The sequence below is a fragment of the Phyllobates terribilis genome, unplaced genomic scaffold, assembly GCF_046119375.1.
Source record: "Phyllobates terribilis strain yellow unplaced genomic scaffold, ASM4611937v1 Scaffold_3__8_contigs__length_932513732, whole genome shotgun sequence".
Classification (NCBI taxonomy): Eukaryota; Metazoa; Chordata; class Amphibia; order Anura; family Dendrobatidae; genus Phyllobates; species Phyllobates terribilis.
The window spans coordinates 359,526,945-359,549,521 of record NW_027362763.1 but is presented as its reverse complement, the minus strand read 5'-3'; the positions used below and the strand labels follow the sequence as shown (position 1 = coordinate 359,549,521).

Below are 22,577 nucleotides of genomic sequence, written 5' to 3'. Positions count from 1 at the left end.
AATGCCCAGTGTCAAAAAGCTGGATTTGCATCCTAGGCCATGGGTCTTCCAGCAGGACAATGACCCCAAATATACTTCAAGAAGCAGCCAGAAATGGATGGAAACAAAGCACTGGAGAGTTCTGAAGTGGTAATTCCAGCTTCAGTAGCGTCAAGTCTTCCACTACTACCTATTACATACAGAAGCTGTAGAGAAACTGCGAATGACGCAGTAAATCATTAAATTTTGTTAAATGAATCAAAGTTGTCAAATTTTAAAAATTTCTGTCAACTGATAAATTTCTGTCAACTTTCATTAATTTCTGAGTACAGATTACCGTAAAAATTATGAATCGGTCAATGAGTGTATGGAAAGAAATCAATTTAGTTATGGACTGTGAAAGAGATGTATGTGACCAGAATGAACACTCATTTCCAGCAGATGTTACCACCTGCCGCTATTCTAAATGCAGCTAACAGAGATATTAATAGGGTACAGAATAGTTTTTTTGCAGCAGCACGGAGTATAAGGCAGTAATCCCTGGCTGGATGCGTGTAGTACGCTATCCATAATGCGATAGCTCACCCGTACACGAACTGCAAGAGAGGTAATATTGTAGAATATAAAATAGATATTAATCAGCCCCAAAGGGTTTTTTAGTGCAGTGAGTACGGAAAGTATTCAGACCCCTTTTAAATTTTTCACTTTGTTTCATTGCAGCCATTTGGTAAATTCTTAAAAACTTCATTTTTTTTCTCATTAAAGTACACTCTGCACCCCATCTTGAAAAAAAAACAAATGTGGAATTTTTTGCAAATTTATTAAAAATAGAAAAACTGAAATATCACATGGTCATACACTCATATTTAAGTCACATGCTGTCCATTTCCTTGTGATCCTCCTTGAGATGGTTCTACTCCTTCATTGGAGTCCAGCTGTGTTTAATTAAACTGATAGGACTTGATTTGGAAAGGCACACACCTGTCTATATAAGACCTCACAGCTCACAGTGCATGTCAGACCAAATGAGAATCATGAGCTGAAAGGAACTGTCCAAGGAGCTCAGAGACAGAATTGTGGCAAGGCACAGATCTGGTCAAGGTTATAAAAGAATTTCTGCATTATTCAAGGTTCCTAAGAGCACAGTGGCCTCCATAGTCCTTAAATGGAAGGAGTTTGGGACCACCAGAAGTCTTCCTAGACCTGGCCGTCCAGCCAAATTGAGCAATCGTGGGAGAAAAGCCTTAGTGAGGGAGGTAAAGAAGAACCCCAAGATCACTGTAGCTGAGCTCCAGAGATGCAGTAGGGAGATGGGAGAAAGTTCCATAAAATCAACTATCACTGCAGCCCTCCACCAGTCAGGCATTTATGGCAGAGCGGCCCGACAGAAGCCTCTCTTCAGTGCAAGACATATGAAAGTCCGCATAGAGTTTGCTCAAAAACACATGAAGGACTCCCAGACTATGAGAAATAAGATTCTCTGGTCTGATGAGACGAAGATAGAACTTTTTGGTGATAATTCTAAGCGGTATGTGTGGAAAAAAACAGGCACTGCTCATCACCTGCCCAATACAATCCCAACAGTGAAACGTGCTGGCAGCATCATGCTATGGGGGTGTTTTTCAGCTGCAGGGACAGGACGACTGGTTGCAATTGAAGGAAACATGAATGCGGCCAAGTACAGAGATATCCTGGATGAAAACCTCTTCCAGAGTGCTCTGTACCTCAGATTTGGCCGAAGGTTCACCTTCCAACAATACAATGACCCTAAGCACACAGCTAAAATAACAAAGGAGTGGCTTCAGAACAACTCTGTAACCATTCTTGATTAGCCTAGCCAGAGTCCTGACCTAAACCCAATTGAGCATCTCTGGAGAGACCTGAAAATGACTGTCCACCAACGTTCACCATCCAACCTGACGGAACTGGAGAGGATCTGCAAGGAAGAATGGCAGAGGATCCCCAAATCCAGGTGTGAAAAGCTTGTTGCATCATTCCCAAAAAGACTCATGGCTGTACTAGCTCAAAAGGGTGCTTCTACTCAATACTGAGCAAAGGGTCTGAATACTTATGACCATGTGATATTTCAGTTTTTCTTTTTTAATAAATTTGCAAAAATTTCTACATTTCAGTTTTTTTCCAGTCAAGATGGGGTGCAGAGTGTACATTAACCCCTTAAGGACCCTGTGATTTTCCATTTTTGCATTTTCGTTTTTTGCTCCCCTTGTTCCCAGAGCCATAGCGTATTTATTTTTTGGTCAATATGGCCGTGTGAGGGCTTATTTTTTTGCAGGACGAGTTTTACTTTTGAACGACATTACTGGTTTTACCATATCGTGTACTGGAAAACGGGAAAAAAAATCCAAGTGCGGTGAAATTGCAAAAATAAGTGCAATACCACAGATGTTTTTTTTTTTTTTTTTACCACGTTCACTGAATGCTAAAACTGACCTGCAATTATTATTTTCCAGGTCATTATGAGTTCGTAGATACCAAACATGTATAGGTTCTTTTTTAAATAAGTGGTGAAAAAAAAATCCAAAGCTTACTTAGAAAATGGCGCCTTTTTTTTTTTTTTTTTTTAAGACCCGTAGCGTCTCCATTTTTTGGGATCTGGGGCCGGCTGAGGGCTTATTTTTTGCGCGCCGAGCTGACGTTTTTATTGATACCATTTTGGGGTAGATCTGTTGTATTGATCGCCCTTTATTGCATTTTATTGCAATGTTGAGGTGACCAAAACCCATAATTCTGGCGTTTAATTCTTTTTTTATATTGATAGATTGGGCAATTCTGAACTCGGCAATACCAAATATGTGTATATGGGTTTTTTGTTTTTTTTTTTGAATGGGGCGAAAGGGGGGTGATTTAAACTTTTATATTTTTTAAATTTTTGTAATATTTTTAAAAACTTTTTTATACACTTTTTGCTTGCTTCTATAGTCGCCATAAGCTAGAAGCAGCAACTGTCCGATCGCCTCTGCTACATAGAGGTGATGAGCAGATCACCTCTATGTAGCAGAAATGCTCCTGTACTATGAGCGCCGACCACTAGGTGGCGCTCATAGTAATCTTTACATGACAACCACTAGGGTCTGCTGCAGACCCAAGGTTGTCATGCCCACCCATCAGTGACCCGCGATCATGTGATGGGGTCACCGATGGGCGCGGTAAGTGACGCGCTTCCGGCGCTGTGCTGTTAAATGCCGCTGTCAGAGATTGACTGCGGCATGTAACATGTTAACAGCCGCGGGTGGATCGCGATTCCACCCGCAGCTGTTGCGGGCACATGTCAGCTGTATAAATCAGCTGACATGTGCCCGGGTCAGTGTGGGCTCAGCGCCGGAGCCAGCGCTGAACAGGGGGTGACAGCCTTGTGTGTACTATTACGCCCCAGGCTGTAAAGGGGTTAATGGGAAAAAAATGAACTTTTTAGAATTTACTAAATGGCTGCAATGAAACAGAGTGAAAAATGTAAAGGGGTCTGAATACTTTCCGTACACACTGAACGTGGCGGCACCAAACTGTGAACGAATGCAAGCAACCCTGCTTCTTTGATGAATTTCTGAATACAGATCACAGTTAAAAATTATGAATCGGTCAATGAGTGCATGGAAAAAATAAATCAAATTATGCACTGTGGAGGATATGTATTTGGCCAGAATGAACACTCATTTCCAGCCGATGTTACCACCTAGTACTTGTCCCTATTTAAATGCAGCTAACAGCAATATCAATCAGAATAAAATATTTGTTTTGTTTGGTTTTTTTTTGGGTTGCAGCATCAAGGAGTATAAAGCAATAATCCCTGGCTGGATCCGTGTAATACGCTATCCATAGTGCGATAGATCACCCGTACACAAATTTCAGATAAGAGACGTAATATTGTAGAATAAAAAATAGACTTTAACCGGCCCCGAAGGGGTTTTTATTTGTTTGTGGCACCATCAAACTGTGGAGCAACGCAAGCAACCCTGCCTGCTTTGATGTATTTCTGAGTACAGATTATATTAAAAAAATAAATCTGTCAATGATTTTTGGAAAAAAGCAATCAAGTTATAGACAGTGTAAGAGATGTATGCAACCAGAATGAACACTCATTTCCCGCTGATGATACCTAGAACCTGTCCCTATTCTAAATGCAACAGTGGTATTAATAGGGAATAGAATAGATTTTTTTTGCAGCAGCAGGCTGGATGTATGTAATACACTATCCCGAGTGCGATACCTCACCCATACATGAATTGCAGATAAGAGAGGTAATATTGTAAAATATAGAATCGATTTGAATTGGCCTTCTTATTATTAAGGAGTGGGTCTCCTATACTGTTATTACATATGCAGTAAGTGCAAGGTCTGCCAAAAATTAGGAAGCACTCCAATACCACTTTGAAGAGACGTAGTAGAGGGCCTCAGCAATATTGTATTAAAAATTAAGGAGTGGGTCTCCTAGACTGTTATTTTATATGCAGTAAGTTTAAGGGCTGCCAAAAATTTGGATGCACTCCAATACCACTTTGAAGAGACGCAGTGGAGGGCCTCAGTAAAAAAAAAAAAAAATCCCATTATTAAGGAGTGGGTCTCCTAGACTGATAATGCCCATGTACTAAGTGCATGGGCTGAAAAACACTTACCCCTGGGAGGTATACATATATATTTTATAGAATGTTAGAGGTAGGCCTCTAAAAATAGTTCCTACGGGCATCATAAACACCCTTAAAAAAATAATGTGGGTGTTGCATGGTCACCCTACTGATATGGTGGTGAAGGAGGACGACATAAAATAGACAAAATCCTGAGGCGTATACCAATGTTTGGGTGTGAAGGGGTGCATGGGAATAGACCAAAAAAAACCACTGGATTTGATTTTATGTTCCGCTGCTGTCATCCGGTGGTGTTGAAAAGTCTGGGCCAATCCAGGCCTTGTTCACTTTGATAAGAGTCAGCCTGTCAGCATTTTCAGTTGACAGGGGGATGCACCTATCAGTTATAATGTCCCCAGCGGCACTAAAAGCCCACTTTGACAAAGCACTAGCGGCAGGCCAGTACCTCCAAGGCTTACAGAGACAGTTCATGCCACGTATCCAGCTTGGATAGCCAATAGTTGTAAGGCACAGAGGAATCACGGAGGACACTGGTACGGTCTCCAAGGTACTCCTACAGCATCTTCTTGTCAGAGTACCCCGTGCATCAGGGCCCTGGGCGCTGGGAGGGTCTGAGAAAAATGTCCCACACCTTTGAGAGTGTTCCCTCCTCTGCTGCATCTGATTTGTGTCTCCCTTGCCTGTATGCCTTGATTGTCCAAGGAGCTGCGACCTCTGCCGCCTGCGTTGTCAGATGGGAATTTTTTTTTTAAGAATTCTTCGACAGGGTCCTTCTGGTACTGCAACATTTTATTAGACCTCTCCGCCACGGGAAAGAGAGATGGAAAGTTATCCTTGTAGCCTAGGTTTAGAAGTGTGACCAACCAGTAATTACTGTTGCCCAAATTGCGTACAACGTCAGGGGAAGGCAGCGGAACATAAACTCAGCCACATGTGCCAGACTGCCAACAGTGAAAAGTTCCCTGTCCCCACCAAGAAGACAACTGTCCATGTTCTCATCCTCCTGGTTCTCCCCCCTCTTTCTCCCTCTCCTCCCGCTTTTCAGGCCATCCACCATGAATAGATGGGATGAATGTGGTGTGGGTAGTATAGTCTGTAGCGCAGGAAACCAGCTCCTGTTCCTTCTCATTATCACCCAATCTGCATAGAGATGAGGCTGGGCTATATAGCATCACCCTGTATAGTTCCTTGCTCCATCCACCTGTAAAGCCTCCTCTTTAATTGTGAGCAGCGAGCATTTCAGTAGACAGAGAAGCGGGATGTTGATGCTAATTATGGTGTCATCGCCGCATCTTGGTGGAGTCCTCAAAGTTTTGGAGAACCGCACAGATGTCAGACATCCATGCCCACTCATCAGCTCTTATGTGCGGAGGCTGACCGGAATACCGACGGGCGTGTTGAAGCTGGTAGTCAACAACTGCCCTCTGCTGCTCACAAATTCTTGCCAACGTGTGCAACGTTGAGTTCCAATGCGAGGTGACATCACACACCAGTTGGTGAACTGGAAGCTGCAAAAGCTGCTGAAGCACTGCTAGGGCGGCGGAAGCTGTAACTGACTTTCAGAATTGGGAACACACGTGGCTTACTTTCACAAGCAGCTCAGGCAGGTCAGGGTAGGTTTTGAGAAACCGCTGAACCACTAAGTTGAGCACATGGGCCAGGCATGGTAAGTGTGCGAGGTTGCCAAGCTTCAGAGCCGCCACCTGGTTCCGGCCATTGTCATACACAACCATGCCTGGTTGTAGGTTCAGGGGTGAGAGCCACAGATCTGCCTGCTCTGTTTGTTTGTGCGGTTTGTCACCTAAGCAGATTAGCTTCAGCAGAGCCTGTTGCTGCTTGGCTAAGGCAGTGCTGCAATGGTTTCAGCTTTCGACTGATGTGGTTGTTTCGAAGATAGAGGCTGAAGAGCAGGAGGAGATAAAGGAGCTGCTGTAGAAGGTGGGGGCAACCCTGAATGAATCAAGGCCCACAATTCTCGGAGTCAGTAGCACGTGTTCGGTCACAGGGTCTGACTCAGTCCCGGACTTCCACAATATTCAACCAGTGTGCCGTCTGTGAAATGTACCGTCCCTGGCCACAAGCACTTGTCCACCCTGTCTGTGGTTAGGTGGACCTTCCCAGTAACTGCATTGGTGAGGGCACAGGTAATATTCTGGGACACGTACTAGTGTAAGGCGGGGATGGCACACTGGGAGAAATAGTGGTGGCTGGAGACGGAGTACCGAGGGACAGTCGCTGCCATGAGGTTGCAGAAAGCTGCCATCTCCACAAGCCTAAAAGGCAACATTTCCAGTGCAAGCAATCTGGAAATGTGGCAGTTTAGTATTGTGGCCTGTGGGTGGGTGGCTGTGTATTTGCGCTTGTGTTCCAAGGACTGGGGTAGGGACAACTGAACGCTGCGCTGGGACGTGGACGTGGTTGCTGATGGTGGTGTTTGCTAGTATGCAATGACAGGTGCAGGCTGGGAGGCAACCTCGTCTGCATCATGGACAGAGGATTGGCGTGCATGCACAACAGAGGAACAGGCAGTGGTATCACCTGCAGACACTCTCTGGACCCTGGCGTTCGACTTAACTAGTCGGGTGCTTTGCTGTTGTGCCTAAGCATGCTGGTAGTGGTCAGGCTGGTAGTTTTGCTGCCCCTGCTGATGCTGGCATGGCAGATATTGCAAATGGCCTTTTTTGGGTTAACTGGACAGTCTTTAAAAAAGAGCCAGACTCGGGAAGACCTAACAGTTGGACTGGCAACTTTCCTCATGTTAGTGTTCTGGGGAACAGTTGCCCTCCTTTTGTCTGTGGCCATCCCACTGCTTCTTCCTGCCTGTTGTGGAGCTATGGCTCCCTCTCCCTGGCCGCTGCTGTCCTCACTATGCATGTCACCTTCCCAGGTTGGGTCAGTGACTTTATCAGCCACCACCTCGTATTCCACGTACGCACCCTGGTCCTTCTCCTGACTTTCTGACAATTGTGTCTCATCATCATCCACCTTTGCGACAGTAATTGCACTTGTCCACCTTCGCCTTCTTGTGACCGTGGCTGCTAAAATATTTGGGCATCGGTACATGAGATCTCCTCCTGTCCCATTTGAAGCGGGCAGGGCGAGAGGCCAGAATCTATAAATGGAAATGTGAACAGCTCTTCGGAGTGTCCAAGTGTGGGATCATTTGTCTCCGGGCGCTCGGCATGGTGGGAGGAAGGAGGGTCAGGGTGAGGAATATGTGGTCCAGACTCACGGCTACTGAGACTGGATCGTGTGGAAGACAGGGTAGTGGTGGCAAACTGACAAAGTATTATCTGCCATTGAACCAACAACCTTTTCACACTGGTCTGGCTTCAAGAGTGGTGTTCCGCGCCCCCTAGAAAGTGGGACAGAAAGCTAGGTCGACATGATGTGGGGGGTGTTTGTTGTGCTCCTGCAGCAGGCACAGTTTCACCTTGCCCATGGCCTCGGCCTCTGCGTGCACCTTCAGCATCACGTCCACTTCCCCTTACCACGCGGCTTACCCATTTTAAATGGAGTATAATATTTGTCAGCTTCCAAAAAAATTTCACGATTATTACCACAGTAATATTTGATCACCTTTGATGACCAAGTTTTTATGCAGTGGCGGTATAGCAATGCTATTGGTCAGCGGCCAAGTGTGGATATGTTTTGAACGCACAATTGGCACACTTTAAATGGAGTAGAATATTTGGCAGCTTCCAAAAAATTTCACAATTATTACTGCAGTAAAAGAGCCGAGTAAAGAGCATCTCGAGCACAGTGATGCTCAGGTGAGTAACGAGTAGTGACGAGCATGCTCGCTCATCACTAGTCAGCACCTGTCTTCTCTTACCCGCTTATCAGAACAATCTCTGGCAGCAGGCTTATCCCCAGAGTTAGTGAGCCACAGATGCTGAGCTGAACCTTTCACTGCCATCATCTGTATTCCAAATGAAAGTACAGATGGCACAAAATATAGTAAAATATATAGTGTGATGTTGCAAATGCCCCCCTTTAACTGTAAACCCACCTTCATGGCCTCCCATTTTGTCCAAACCATTTTCAGATGCTATTCCTAGTGGAGAGGATGGTGGAAGTGGTGTTCTGCCTGTTACGAGGAAAAATGTATAGAATTGAACTGCTGCATTTTAAGAGAATATTTTTGCTACATGTTAAAAGTTAAGTATGATTTTAGTAATTTGTTGACATTTTCAAATAATCAGAAATGGCATGTGGCTAAAGCATCTTTACAATATGCCTTTCTGATAGTGTGAAAGGGGTTTTTAAACCTTACATATTTATGGCATATGCACAGAATGTGCCATAAAAGACTGACAAGAACCCGCACCCATTTCCAGAATGGGACTACCTAATCTTGTGAATATGGCATAAATGGCATAAATATGGCATAAATGCCCCCTTTAATAATATTTTTATATCACATTACTAAAATGTTAAGGCGGAGCTGTTCGCTTTCCTGTCATGCCAAAGTGGTGTGTCCATACAGTCTGGCCTTGTCAGCACATACTGGCCAATATGAACCCGTGCAGAGAAGGGGTGGGGAACCTAAGGTGGGCTGTTTACGGCCCTCAATGACCTTTTATCCAGCCCCCGGGCAGATTCCCAAGGACCGCAGTCCTAGGGCCGGCAGCTGTATTTTGACGGCCACTGGCCCATTAATTTCTTCTTGCTCTGTGAGCACGAGCACGCAATGTTCACTACTGAGCACTGAGGCGCGTGCAATGAAAGATTACGTCCTGACACCAGATTTTCCACCCTTGGTGTAGAGATAAGCCCCAACTGGTAACACCCAGTCATCAATTTATGCATACATTTCTAGTACGAGTTATTGAGTTACAGAGCTATGCTCCAGAATTGTTATTTTGCAAATAATATGCTATAAAAGATATTTAAGATTGGTTGCAGGAATTTCTAAGCCTGTGCTATTCATCTGACATAGGTTTACAGAATTATCTGTGCCTGCTGCTAAAACAATCCCATTCAGATGTTAAGAATGGATATGGTCTCTAAAATTTCTGTAACAAATCTGCTGTGTGTACATATACCCTATTTTGATATAGGGAAAATATATATTCTTGTACCGTGTTAGCCAGTAGATAGAAAAATATTTAGATTTGAGAGTCCTCAGTGGTTGATACGTTTTAATGGCTAACTGAAAAGATGGTATGTGACTCCTCAGATTTTGTGGTATATTAGCCTGATGAAGAATCCTGCGTAGTCTCGAAAGCTTGCAATTTGTTACCATCTTTTCAGTTAGCCATTAAAAGGTATCAACCACTGAGGACTCTCAAATCTAAATATTTTTCTGCATATACCCTAAAAGTTGCAGTTTAGCCTTTTTTTCCGATTTATTGAATGTAGGAAACTGTGGCATTTCACATTAGATATGTTGTTCTCCAAATAATCTATAGTCACTAGAACTGAAAGTAAAATGACAAAATAATATACAAGATAAAATACCATTTCCCATGACATGATGGATGGATATCCAGTTACCTGCATTTTCAAATGTGTCTTCCATGGATTCGGAGTGTCTGTTATCTGCTACACTCCAGTTCCCAGAGTTTGAGCTGCCACTTCTTCTACTGCGTCCACCTAATATCAAAGCCAGCACAGAGATGTTTTTTTTTTTTTTTTTTGGGGGGGGGGGGTGCCATCACTTATGACATGAATTTAGAAATCACTGTAAGTCATACCAATTCCTTACCTCTACGCACAATCATTTGACCTGGAAGTTCATCCTGGGTATCTGGGTCTACAGGCATATGACAAGTAAAAACTGAGGCTTGTGAGCAAGACTTGCTGGTCTGTATGGCTTTCAATCGGAATCGTCGAGAAGAACCTACAATGGATGTTTGTATAAAGTTAGATGATAAACACATACAATGAAATTACTAGATACGTGTGCTTGTGTGAGACATTAGAAGGCAGGTGTTACCGTGTTCAATGTCAGACTCTCTCCAGGCCGTATCCTCATGGTCTCGGATCACAGAATGTGCAGCCAACTGGTGCAGGTCATAAGATTTTTCACTCTCAGTATCTGATCCAAAATCCTCTCCAGCACTATTCAAAAGTGTCTCCAGGCTTATTGTTGTTTCCCAGGAATGGTTGTTGCTTCCAATGTAGCCATGGATTACAGCTCGACACTGCCAACCAGATTCATTGCTGACCCCAGAGCCCATATTTGTTGCATCCACAGTTGGAGATGCTGAGAAAAGATACTGTGCATCCACCAGCATGTCCCAGTCCAGCTGTGCAGGAGAAGGAAGCTGACCATTCACTGAATAATGGAGAATAGAAGCAATAATAGAATAAAATATTCATTAGAAAACTATTAAGATATAGACTATCATATTAACTTTTTATGAGATTTTATCTGATGCTCTCAGACAACTTTAAGATAGATTGATCAATCTAATGCACAACTGGGATCTAGAAATCGGTAAAGACATCTGGGGTGACAACTTTTCCCAGCACACAAAGGCCCAGTTATATTGCAATATGAGAAGAAAGAAGAAGATACTAAGCAAAGATTTATTCTAATTTATTACTTTTTTTAAGTGTTCTGTTAGTCATGTAATCAATTGCCATGTTAATATTACTGTATAATAATGAATTACTAGTGCTTTAATACTTCAACAGTTATTAACCGGTTCCCGACCGCCCACTGTAGATAAACGTCGGCGCTTGCCGGGCTCTGTGCAGCGCCGACGTTTAAAAACGGTGGGTGGTCTCGCAGCGCTCAGGACCCCTAGGGTCCTGCAAGCGCTGCGATTCCGGTGCAGAGCGTTAGCTCTGACAGGGAACATCATCGGGACCTGATTAGATCAGGTCCCAGTGATGTTAACCCTTAGCTGTCTTCTATATGCTGTGATCTATAGTGATCACGGCATATAGGAGACAGCAGGAGGAGAGGGGGTCGTCAACTTACCTCTCCGAAGACCTCCGTGTCCTTCCAGGACCTGGGGTTGCTATGGCAGCTGGAGGTCACATGACCGCCTCCAGCTCTGCCATATATGGTGTCCTGTCTGGCTCAGCTGCAGCTGTAGCCAGACAGGAGACTCTGACTGAAACAGTCAGGGAAGATCTCATGTAATGTAATATATGTCTATTACATTACATGAGATCAGAGATCAGAAAAATAAAGATTAATGTCCCATACAGGGACTAAGTAAAAATGTGAAAAAAAGTAAAAAAAAAGTTTTTAAACTATTAATAAAAAAATCACAAAATAAATAAAAATAAATAAATAAAATATTAAACCAATAAATCCGTATATTTTTACAAAACCAAAAAAAGTACACATATTTGGTATCGCCGCGTCCGAAACAACCCGAGCTATAAAACTGTCACACTAATTAACTCCTTCTGTGCACACCGTAATAAAAATAAATAAAAAACGGAGCAAAAAAATATGCTTTTTCATCATATTGCCAAACAAAAAGTGGAAAAAAATGCGATCAAAAAACAAAATAGAAATAAAAATGGTACCACTGAAAACGTCATCTTGTTACGCAAAAAAAAAGCCGCCATACAGCTCCATCAGCCGAAAAATAAAAAAGTTATAGCGCTCAGAATAAAGCAATGCAAAAAAAATATTTTTTTCTATAAAATAGTTTTATTGTGTTAAAACGCCAAAACATAAAAAAAATACAGTAAGTGTAGTATCGCTGTAAACGTACTGACCCGAAGAATAACGCTGCCTGATCACTTTTACCACACGCAGAACGGCATAAAAAAAAAACTCAAAAAACAATTCCTGAATTGTTTGTTTTTGTTAATTTTACCTCCCAAAAAACGGAATAGAAAGCGATCAAAAAATGTCACGTCCCCAAAAATGGTACCAATAAAAATGTCAACTCGTCCCGCAAAAAACAAGCCGTCACATGACTCTGTCGGCCGAAATATGGAAAAATTATAGCTCTCAAAATATGGTGATGCAAAAACTAGATTTTGCAAAAAAAGCGTCTTTTAGTGTGTGACAGCTGTCAGTCATAAAAACCCGATATCAATCTGGTATCTCTGTAATCACACCGACCCGAAGAATAAAGTAATCTAATCAGTTATATCACACTAGGAACGGCGTAAAAAATAAATAAAACCAATTCTTCACCTGCTACTGATTTGTTTATTATGTCCCCAAAGATCCCAGTAAGGCTCTGCCCACATTTATCCTGTGCTCTGCGCTGAGCACTTACACCAGAGTTTCCGTGTAAATCTCTGAAATACATGATTCAGCCGGAACCCATGACGGAAGATTCCCTGTAATGAGACAGATATAGGCCACTGTGGACGCCGTCTAGCCTGGGATCCCACGGTGTCATTTGTTTTAGGCGTGCATAAAAGTGCGGTTGGCCACAGTTTTGTGCACTTCTGAAAAAAAGGACACCGCTACACAGAGGCCAGACGGTGTCCAGAGTAACTCTGCTGCCTCATTACAGTGAATGGATCCTGCAGGGGTTTCATCTGAATTACATCACTTGGAAATTTAGATGGAAACCCCGATGTAAGTGCTCAGCCTAGAGCGCCGGATAAATGTTACGTAAAATGTTCCCAATAAAAGCTTCAACTCAGTCCTCAAAAAAAGCTAGTCCCCACTCAGGTCCGTCATCTGTTAAAAATATAAGGGACTTCCAAGTTACTGGTAGCAGAAAGGCTCTGGAAAAGCAAAATGACCCTTGCCCCCCAAAAGAAATTCAGAAAATTTTGTGCTCCCAAATCCAAATGCCTATTCTACAATAATTTGTTCTCCAATTGTCAAATAGCACTCCGTCCCCCCCAGATCTCACCGTATGGCTAAGCGGTACGATACAGCCACATATGGGGTATTGACACTTTTAGAAGAAATTGTGTGACACATTTCGGCACCATTTTTACCCATTGCCCTGTGTGAAAATGTAAAATCTGAGGGTAAAACATTTTTTTGTGGTAAAAATATAATTATGATTTTTTCACTGCCCAATGGTATAAATTTAAAAATTAAAAAATACTCACTACTTCCCTAGATGAATTCCTTGAGAGGTGTAGTTTACAAAATGGGGTCATTTGTGGAGGTTTCTGCTGTTTTGGCATGTCAGCGACTCTTCAAATGTGACATGGTGTCTGCTGCCTATCCCAGCCAACATAGCGCTCCTTTCTCTTCCGAACCCTGCCGTACACCAAAGCAGTGGTTTTCCCCCACATATGGGGTATCGGCGTACTCAGGAGAAATTGTACAACAAATTTCATGGTGCAATTTCTCCGGTTATCCTTATGATAATGCAAAATTAGGGGATGAAAAACATTTTTTATGGGAAAAATGTGAAAATTTTATTTTCACGGCTCAATATTATAAACTTCTGTGAAGCAGCTGGGGGTGCAAGGTGCTCACCACACATCTAGATAAGTTCCCTAAGGGGTCTAGTTTCCAAAATGGTGGCACTTGTGGGGGGTTTCCGCTGTTTAGACACATTAGGGGCTCCACAAATGTGACATGGCGTCCGCTAATTATTCAAATAAATTTTACATTCAAAAAGTCAAATGGCGCTCCTTCCCTTTCAAACCCTGCCGTGCGCCCAAACAGTGGTTTTCCCTCACATATGGGGTATCGGCGTGTTCAGGAGAAATTGCACAACAAACTTCATGGTGCAATTTATCCTGTTACCCTTATGATAATACAAAATTAGAGAATGAAAAAGATTTTTTGTGGGAAAAATGTGAAAATTTTATTTTTACGGCTCAATATTATAAACTTCTGTGAAGCAGCTGGGGGTGCGAGGTGCTCACCACACATCTAGATAAGTTCCCTAAGGGGTCTAGTTTCCAAAATGGTGGCACTTGTGGGGGGTTTCCACTGTTTAGTCACATTAGGGGCTCCCCAAATGCGACATGGCGTCTGCTAATTATTCAAACAAATTTTACATTCAAAAAGTCAAATGGCGCTCCTTCCCTTTCAAACCCTGCCATGCGCCCAAACAGTAATTTGCCTCCACATATGGGGTATCAGCGTGTTCAGGAGAAATTGCACAACAAATTTCATGGTGCAATTTATCCTATTACCCTTATGATAATGCAAAATTAAGGGATGAAAAACGGTTTTGTGGGAAAAATGTGAAAATTTTATTTTTACAGCTCAATATTATAAACTTCTGTGAAGCACCTTGGGGTTCAAGGTGCTCACCACACATCTAGATAAGTTCCCTAAGGGGTCTAGTTTCCAAAATGGTGTCACTTGTGGGGGGTTTCCACTGTTTAGGCACATCAGGAGCTCTCCAAACGCAACATGGCGTCTGCTAATTATTCAGACAAATTTTACATTCAAAAAGTCTAATGGCGCTCCTTCCCTTCCGAGCCCTGCCGTGCGCCCAAACAGTGGTTTTCCCTCACATATGGGGTATCAGCACGCTCAAGAGAAATTGCACAAAAAATTTTGGGGTCCATTTTTTTCCTGTTACCCCTGTGAAAATAAAAAAAATTGGGTCTAAAGTAACATTTTTGTGAAAAAAGTTAAATGTTAATTTTTTTCTTCCACATTCCAAAAATTTCTGTGAAGCACCTGAAGGGTTAATAAAGTTCTTGAATGTGGTTTTGAGCACCTTGAGGGGTGCAGTTTTTAGAACGGTGTCACTTTTGGGTATTTTCTGTCATAAAGACCCCTCAAAGTGACTTCAAATATGATGTGGTCCCTAAAAAAATGTTTTTGTAAATTTTGTTGGAAAAATGAGAAATCGCTGGTCAACTTTTAACCCTTATAGCTCCCTAACAAAAAAAAATTTTGGTTCCAAAATTGTGCTGATGTAAAGTAGACATGTGGGAAATGTTATTTATTAAGTATTTTGTGTGACATATTTCTCTGATTTAAGGGCTTAAAAATTCAAAGTTTGAAAATTGCAAAATTTTCAAAATTTTCGCCAAATTTCCGATTTTTTCACAAATAAACGCATGTGATATCAAAGAAATTTTACCACTATCATGAAGTACAATATGTCACGAAAAAACAATCTCAGAATCAGGGGGATCCGTTGAAGCGTTCCAGAGTAATTGCTTCATAAAGTGACAGTGGTCAGAATTGAAAAAATTGGCCCGGTCACGAAGGCAAAAACAGGCTCTGGTGCGAAGTGGTTAATATAAAATATATTGATGTGGTAGTTTGAAATTTAAAAAAAAGTAAAATTGTACTAGGAATAATTTTTAAGCCACATTTATAAAATTCTATATAAAGGAACAAGTCAAAGTCAGGTCCATTAGTATTTACTAAACTGGATAAAATTATTATGTGCATATACTGGCACAATATCCTGTATTTAAGCTACTACTATATTTTAGAGATCACCTCACAAGCGGTGTATCCTTTATCATTTATGACTCTATCGTCATCCAGAAATTTGCTTACAGAAATCACATAGTCCCTCTGTGCGCTTTGCATTAACATCTTCAGGATCCTGGTTCTGTGATACTTTGTCCAAGACAGTGCGTAATCGAAGCAGGTCCAATTCTCCATGGGGGGATGAGAAACTGCGTCCAGACATGGTAGCATGAATAAGAGCTTTTTTTCGAACCAGTTCCTCTGTGCTTTGTGTTACTGTAACCTGTTGGCAAGAGGCACAGTTATAGACTACATGCTATTGGCAAAAAACTTCTACATTTGTTTATATTCTCCATACATTAACTTGTCAATGATAGCTAGTCCAAAATGCAATTACTGCCATCTTACCTTACAAGATGGGGATGAACTTTGGTTGAGTGCACAGATTCCTTCATTCTGCGAAATACTCTTCTTTCCCTGATTGCAGACTTTTCTAGAGTAAGGCATTACACAGTCTCCTGAAACAGTTTCTCTGGAACCTACTGACTCGCCGCTAGTAGAGCCATGGCTAGTTGCACGAGTGTGGTCACTGCACATGGAAGGTTGTGTTGGTGCTTGAGTTGGCTCAGTGCTAACTGAACAATGAGTGAGCATATACTGTTCCTGCACATAAGAGGAACGTACAATCCGTTTCCTTATATCACTTATTTGAGATTCATCTCCACCTAAACAAAACAGTGTCATTAGTCGCAGACCATAGATTCATGCTATGGTTATGTGTAAAAAAACAAAATATTCATATTGGAACTATTGGATATTTTTTTCCAAGTGCTTTGTCACTCCCTGTTGAAGTAAATTATCACAAGGTAGAAAAGTACAGTGTGTGCTTATTACTTTTTTCCTTTGGGAACTCAACACTAGAAAGGTTACTACATAAGCATACTATATAATATGTACACTATAAAATCTCAAAGGACCACCATCTACAAGATGATTGCCTACCAATGCTTTCAGTTCTTTCTGGATCTTCACTCCATGCAGAGAACTCCAGTGAGATTTCTTGTGAAATCTCCTGTAAAGCTCTTTCCACGTCTTCCATACCAGCAGATGGGTTCTGGTAACTTGTGTCTGTAGTCCCTGGGGTCTGAGAATCTTCCTGAGACTGGAAAACTGAGCTAAGAGACCCTCCTCTCGCCACACGTGTCTGAAACATAATAGTGACCCAGGGAAATAAATCGGAAAGCTAGAGATTAGAACATGCATTTCATCAAGTCTTATACTCACTGGTCCTTTCTTGCTTCTGAAGCTTGCAGTGTTATATAAAGTGCAGTAGCTAATAAGCGAGTCACCAGGATAAAGTGGAGCAATGTCGTTGGGGGTGAGCAGGGCCTCCATAGTTTCTGGCATGTACCAGTCAATAGTGATGTCACTTAAAACCGGCTCCAGTGCCTTCTTTAAGGATTTAATCAGCTATAAATTCAAATTAGCAGATTAGCAAATACGAGGAATTTTCTTGTAAATATGATATTAGAATGAAAACAGCACTTGGAACTTACCTTGGGCTGCAGTCGTTCTCCTTCAGAGAGCAGCTCTACGGTTCCCCTGGTTAACTTGGCAGCTCTCTCAAGTATTTTGTGATGCACATTTGCACCAAGACCAAAAGCAAACACCCTGCAGAGAAGAAAAGTTACTGTGTGTCTTTGCATTATGTACAAATCTTGGTAGCAGTATAACATGCGATATACACTGAATTCACTGCAGAAAAGCTAAATATGCTTTATAACAAAGCATAAAAAAATAACTTTATTCATACAGTGCCAACATATTCTGCAGTACTTGACAATTCAGAGGATACATGTACAAACAATATCAGATATTACAAAGTAACACATAGTTCAATAATTCAAAAATAGGAGTGTGCGCTCTTGCCTGAAGGATCTGGCTTTGAAGGGTCGTTCTTAAGGATCTAACAGAAATATGCCAGAAATATAACCCCTCGGTATACATGCCCCAATATCATCACCACTCTTCATCTGACAATCTGCATCATCCACAGGTATGTTTGACCCCATCTGCAAAACCACCCTGCAAATCTGCTGACTGCCTTTTCCATATTGTATCTGTCTCCTGGTATGTTTGATCCATCTGCAAATTTTATCACCTCAATTCTTTGATCCCAATACACACTTGTCCTTATCTGTCTATTTCCTAATGCATTTAGCCTACAGCTCCTAATTATCCCCCCCCTCCACCCCGTGCTTTTGTGACCAGTCTCCCTGCTGCTCCTCCCCACACCTGACCCACTCCATGTGCTGTTAAGAGCTTTATAAATCTAGAAACCCAGGTCTGGCTGACTGTGGTCTGGCTCTGATGGGTCGCTCTTAAGGGTCTAACAGAAATATGCCAGAAGTGACAAGAAGGTATGAGTAACTATTTACTAATTGCACTTAGTTTCTCTTTCTCATTCAAACTTAAACTTTCATTATGCTTATATATGCCCTTACTGTCTTTGCACCACTAATCCTTACTCTCCTTTTCTATCCCCATACCCCAGCATCCTCTAGCCAAATTATCATCTCTACTTCCCTCTTACCTCCCCACCTGACCTCATCTGCTGACATGCTCCTCAACCTCAGATCTTTCCTATCAAAACATAAAACAAGCCAGACACTCTCCTTCTACCACCTGCTCTCCCTCTCTCCGCTTCTCACTGCTGGAGAGATATCTCTCAATCCTGGACCCCCACAGCTTACTCCTCCCACCAATTCCCCCTCCTATCGCTTCCAACCAACTGCAAACTACCGCAAACTCTCCTATGTAAAACCCGTGCCCTGGACGCCCACCCCCCTGCTCCCTCTCTCTGGAGCACTCTGTAACGCCCACTCTGTCTGCAACAAGCTCCATGTTATTCACAACCTTTTCACCTCTCGTAACCTCTCCTTCCTGGGCATAACAGAGACATGGTTGACACCCTGTGACACTGCCTCCCCCTGCTGAACTGTGTTACGGTGGCCTTCACTTCACCCACACTCCTCGCCCAGGTAACAGACATGGTGGAGGAGTGGGTCTTCTCCTTTCCACCAACTGCAGCTTTAGCCCTATCCCACCTCTACCCTCCCCTATTCTCCCTTCTTTTGAAATCCACTCTGTATCTACTCCCCCTCTAACCTCCAAGTGGCCGTCATATACGGACCTCCGGGCTCGGTCACAGCATTTATTGACCAATTCTCCACCTGGCTTCTTTACTTTCTCTCTACTGACATTCCCACAATCATCATGGGCGATTTCAACATCCCCATTGACACTCGCCAGTCAGCAGCATCCAAACTCCTGTCGCTCACTTCATCTTTTGGACTTACTCAGTGGTCCTCCTCAGCCACCCACACAGGCGGACACACACTAGACCTCATCTTCACCCAATTTTGCTCCCTATCTAACCTCACAACCTCCCCACTACACCTATCTGACCACCATCTACTCACGTTCTCATCCTTGTCCTCCTCACCTGTCACCCATGTCCAGCAACTAGCACACCCCCGCAGAAACCTTGCACATCTCGACACTCTGACTCTATTCTAACGCTGACATTCATATCTTCACTCCACGACACAGACAGCGCCACTGCTTTCTACAATGCCACTCTCACATCAGCTACTGACTCAGTCGCCCCTCTTGTGCAAGGCAGAGCACGACGAGACAATAGGCAACCCTGGCACAACAATCTCACTAAACAGCTTTGACAAGCACCCAGGGTTGCGGAGTGGCGTTGGAAAAAAACACATTTGCAAGATGACTTCACTGCATTCAAACAAGCAACACTCGCATTCAAATCAGCCCTCACCTCCGTTGAACAGGCCTACTTCACAACCCTCATATCTTCCTTATCCTACAACCTCAAACAGTTATTCAACTCTCTCTTCCGCCCTCCACTGCCCCCTCTGACCTCCGTCATCTCTGCTGAGGAGTTGGCCACACACTTCAAAAACAAGATTGACCAAACAAGGCAAGTGTTTACTGTCCGACCACCACAACCCCTTTGTTTTCCAGACCATTGTCCTTCCCCCATAACATCCCTTTCCAACATCACTGAAGGAGACCTTACTCATTTCCTCTCCAAATCACACCTCACCACTTGTGCACTCGACCCGATCTCATCCCACTTCCTCCCCAACCTCAACCCCACTCTCATCCCATGCCTAACCCATCTCTTCAACCTATCACTAAACTTCTGGTACCTTCCCCTCTGCCTTCAAACCTGCCACAATCACGCCCATTCTCAAAAAGCCATCCCTCGACCCAACCGCCTTGTCCAGCTAACACCCCATATCGCTGCTCCCATTTGCCTCCAAACTCCATGAGCAACACGTTCACACTGAATTTTCCTCTCACTTCTCATCTAACTCTCTCTTTGACAACCGACAATCTGGCTTCCGACCCCACCATTCCACCGAATCAGCCCTTACCAAAATTGCTAATGACTTACAGCCAAAGCTAACAAGACCATTCTCTGTACTCCTTCTTCTTGACCTGTCCTCTGCCTTCGACACAGTTGATCACTGTCTCCTACTACAGATCCTCTCTTCCTTTGGTGTCAAAAACCTAGCCCTATCCTGGATCTCCTCATACTTTTCCTACCGAACATTTAGCATCTCCCACTCCCACACTACCTCCTCATCCCGCCCTTTCTCTGTTTGAGTCCCTCAAGGCTCTGTCCTAGGACCCCTACTCTTCTCAATCTATACCCTTGGCCTGGGACAGCTCATAAAATCCCATGGCTTCCAGTACCATCTGTACACTGATGACACCCAGATCTACCTCTCTGACCCAGATGTAACCTCTCTGCTGTCCAGAATCCCAGCATGTCTAGCAGCCATATTCTCCTTCTTCTCCTTTCACTTTCTCAAGCTCAATGTGGACAAATCTGAACTCATCATTTTTCCTCCATCTCTCGCATATTCCCCATCTGATCTTTCTATCACAATAAATTACATCACGCTTTCCCCTGTACAGGCAATCTGCTGCCTCGGAGTAACCCTTGATTCTGCCCTGTCCTTCAAACCACACATCCAAGCTCTCGCCACCTCCTGTCTTCTCCAGCTCAAAAATATGTCAAGAATCCGTCCTTTCCTCAACCCTCAATCTACTAAACTGCTTGTGCATGCCCTCATCATCTCCCGCCTCAACTACTGCAAAATCCTCCACTGTGGCCTAACTGCTAGCACTCCCGCACCCCTCCAGTCCATCCTTAACTCTGCTGCGCAACTGGTCCATCTCTCGCATCGCTACTCCTCTGCTACCCCCTTTAGCAAATCCCTTCACTGGCTCCCAATTGCCCAGCGTATCCAGTTCAAACTACTAACACTCTCCTTCCTCATTCCTGTAGAATGTAGTAAGCCCGCAAGGACAGGGTCCTCTTCCCTCTGTACTAGTCTATCATTGTTAGTTTGTTTACTGTAAGTGATATCTATATTTGGTATGTAACCCTTTCTCATGTACAGCACCATGGAATCAATGGCATTATATAAATAAATAATAAAAAAGCAATGTACAGTAGTGTACAGTAGTGTTCATAATAATAGCAATGTGTTCAAAAACATGAGTTAAGCCCCAAATCTTTATGCTAGTTTTTATTTCAATGCATTAGGAACATTGCACACTGTTTTCTAATTCAAAACATGAAGCGAAATGTATATAATTTTTTAACTCCTTTACAAAAAATAATAAAAATGAATACTGGGCTGTTCTAAAAAATAGAAGTGTCTGCATTTGTCTTTACAAACTCACAATATGTACTTTTTTTTTTTTTTGAGAATTTAGCATTCCTGTGAATCACTAACCTAATATTTAGGTGTATACCAACAGTTTTTTAGAACTGCTTCACATCGATGTTGCATAGAGTCAACCAACTTATGGCACCTGTCAACTGTCATTCCAGCCTAGGATGCTTTACCTACATCCCACAATTTTTTGGCATTTGTTGGCTTTGCCTGAGAAACAGCATTTTTGATGTCACCCCACAAGTGTTCTATCAGATTAAGGGGGGATCCGGGCTGGCCACTCCATAACCTCAATTTTGTTGGACTGGAGCCAAGATTTTGCTCGTTTACTGGTGTATTTAGGGTCGTTGTCTTGTTGAAACACCAATTTCAAGGGCATATCCTCTTCAGCGTAAGGCAACATGACCTCTTCAAGTATTTTAATATATGCAAACTGGTCCATGATCCCTGGTATGTGGTAAATAGGTCCGGCACCATAGTAAGAGAAACATGCCCATATCATGATGCTGGCACCACCATGCTTCACTGTCTTCAGAGTGTAATGTGGCTTGAATGCAGAGTTTGGGGGTCGTCTGACGAACTGTCTGCGGCCCTTGGGCCCCAAAAAAACAATTTTACTTTCATCTGTCCACAAAATGTTTCTCCATTTCTCTTTAGGCCAGTTGATGTGTTCTTTGGTAAATTGTATCTGCTTCAGTACGTCTTTTTTTTTTTTTTTTTTTTTTTAACAGGGGGACTTCTTGCTAAGAGGTTAGCTTCACACAGGCGTCTTCTAACTGTCACAGTACTCACAGGTAACTTGAGACTGTCTTTGATCATCCAGGAGCTGATCATTGGCTGAGTCTTTGCCATTCTGGTATTCTTCGATCCATTTGAATGGTAGTCTTCTGTTTTCTTCCACGTCTCTCTGGTTTTGCTTTCCCATTTTAAAGC

At 42.9% G+C, this 22,577-nt stretch overlaps 1 protein-coding gene across 3 annotated transcripts in view; it reads right to left on the bottom strand.

The window, feature by feature from the left end:
* VWA5B2 (von Willebrand factor A domain containing 5B2) overlaps positions 1-22,577 on the bottom strand; it is a 100,526-nt gene that overhangs the window by 4,710 nt on the left and 73,239 nt on the right. For 2 of the 3 annotated variants that reach the window (XM_073675324.1, XM_073675325.1), the window contains exons 11-19: positions 17,424-17,538; positions 17,152-17,337; positions 16,870-17,071; positions 16,276-16,592; positions 15,955-16,150; positions 10,522-10,863; positions 10,291-10,425; positions 10,080-10,178; positions 8,593-8,670 (exon numbers count right to left, since the gene is read on the bottom strand). In XM_073675324.1, the coding sequence (XP_073531425.1) occupies positions 8,593-8,670; positions 10,080-10,178; positions 10,291-10,425; positions 10,522-10,863; positions 15,955-16,150; positions 16,276-16,592; positions 16,870-17,071; positions 17,152-17,337; positions 17,424-17,538 (1,670 nt within the window). The remainder of the gene's footprint in view (positions 1-8,592; positions 8,671-10,079; positions 10,179-10,290; positions 10,426-10,521; positions 10,864-15,954; positions 16,151-16,275; positions 16,593-16,869; positions 17,072-17,151; positions 17,338-17,423; positions 17,539-22,577) is intronic. The other variant, XM_073675327.1, reaches the window with a different exon arrangement.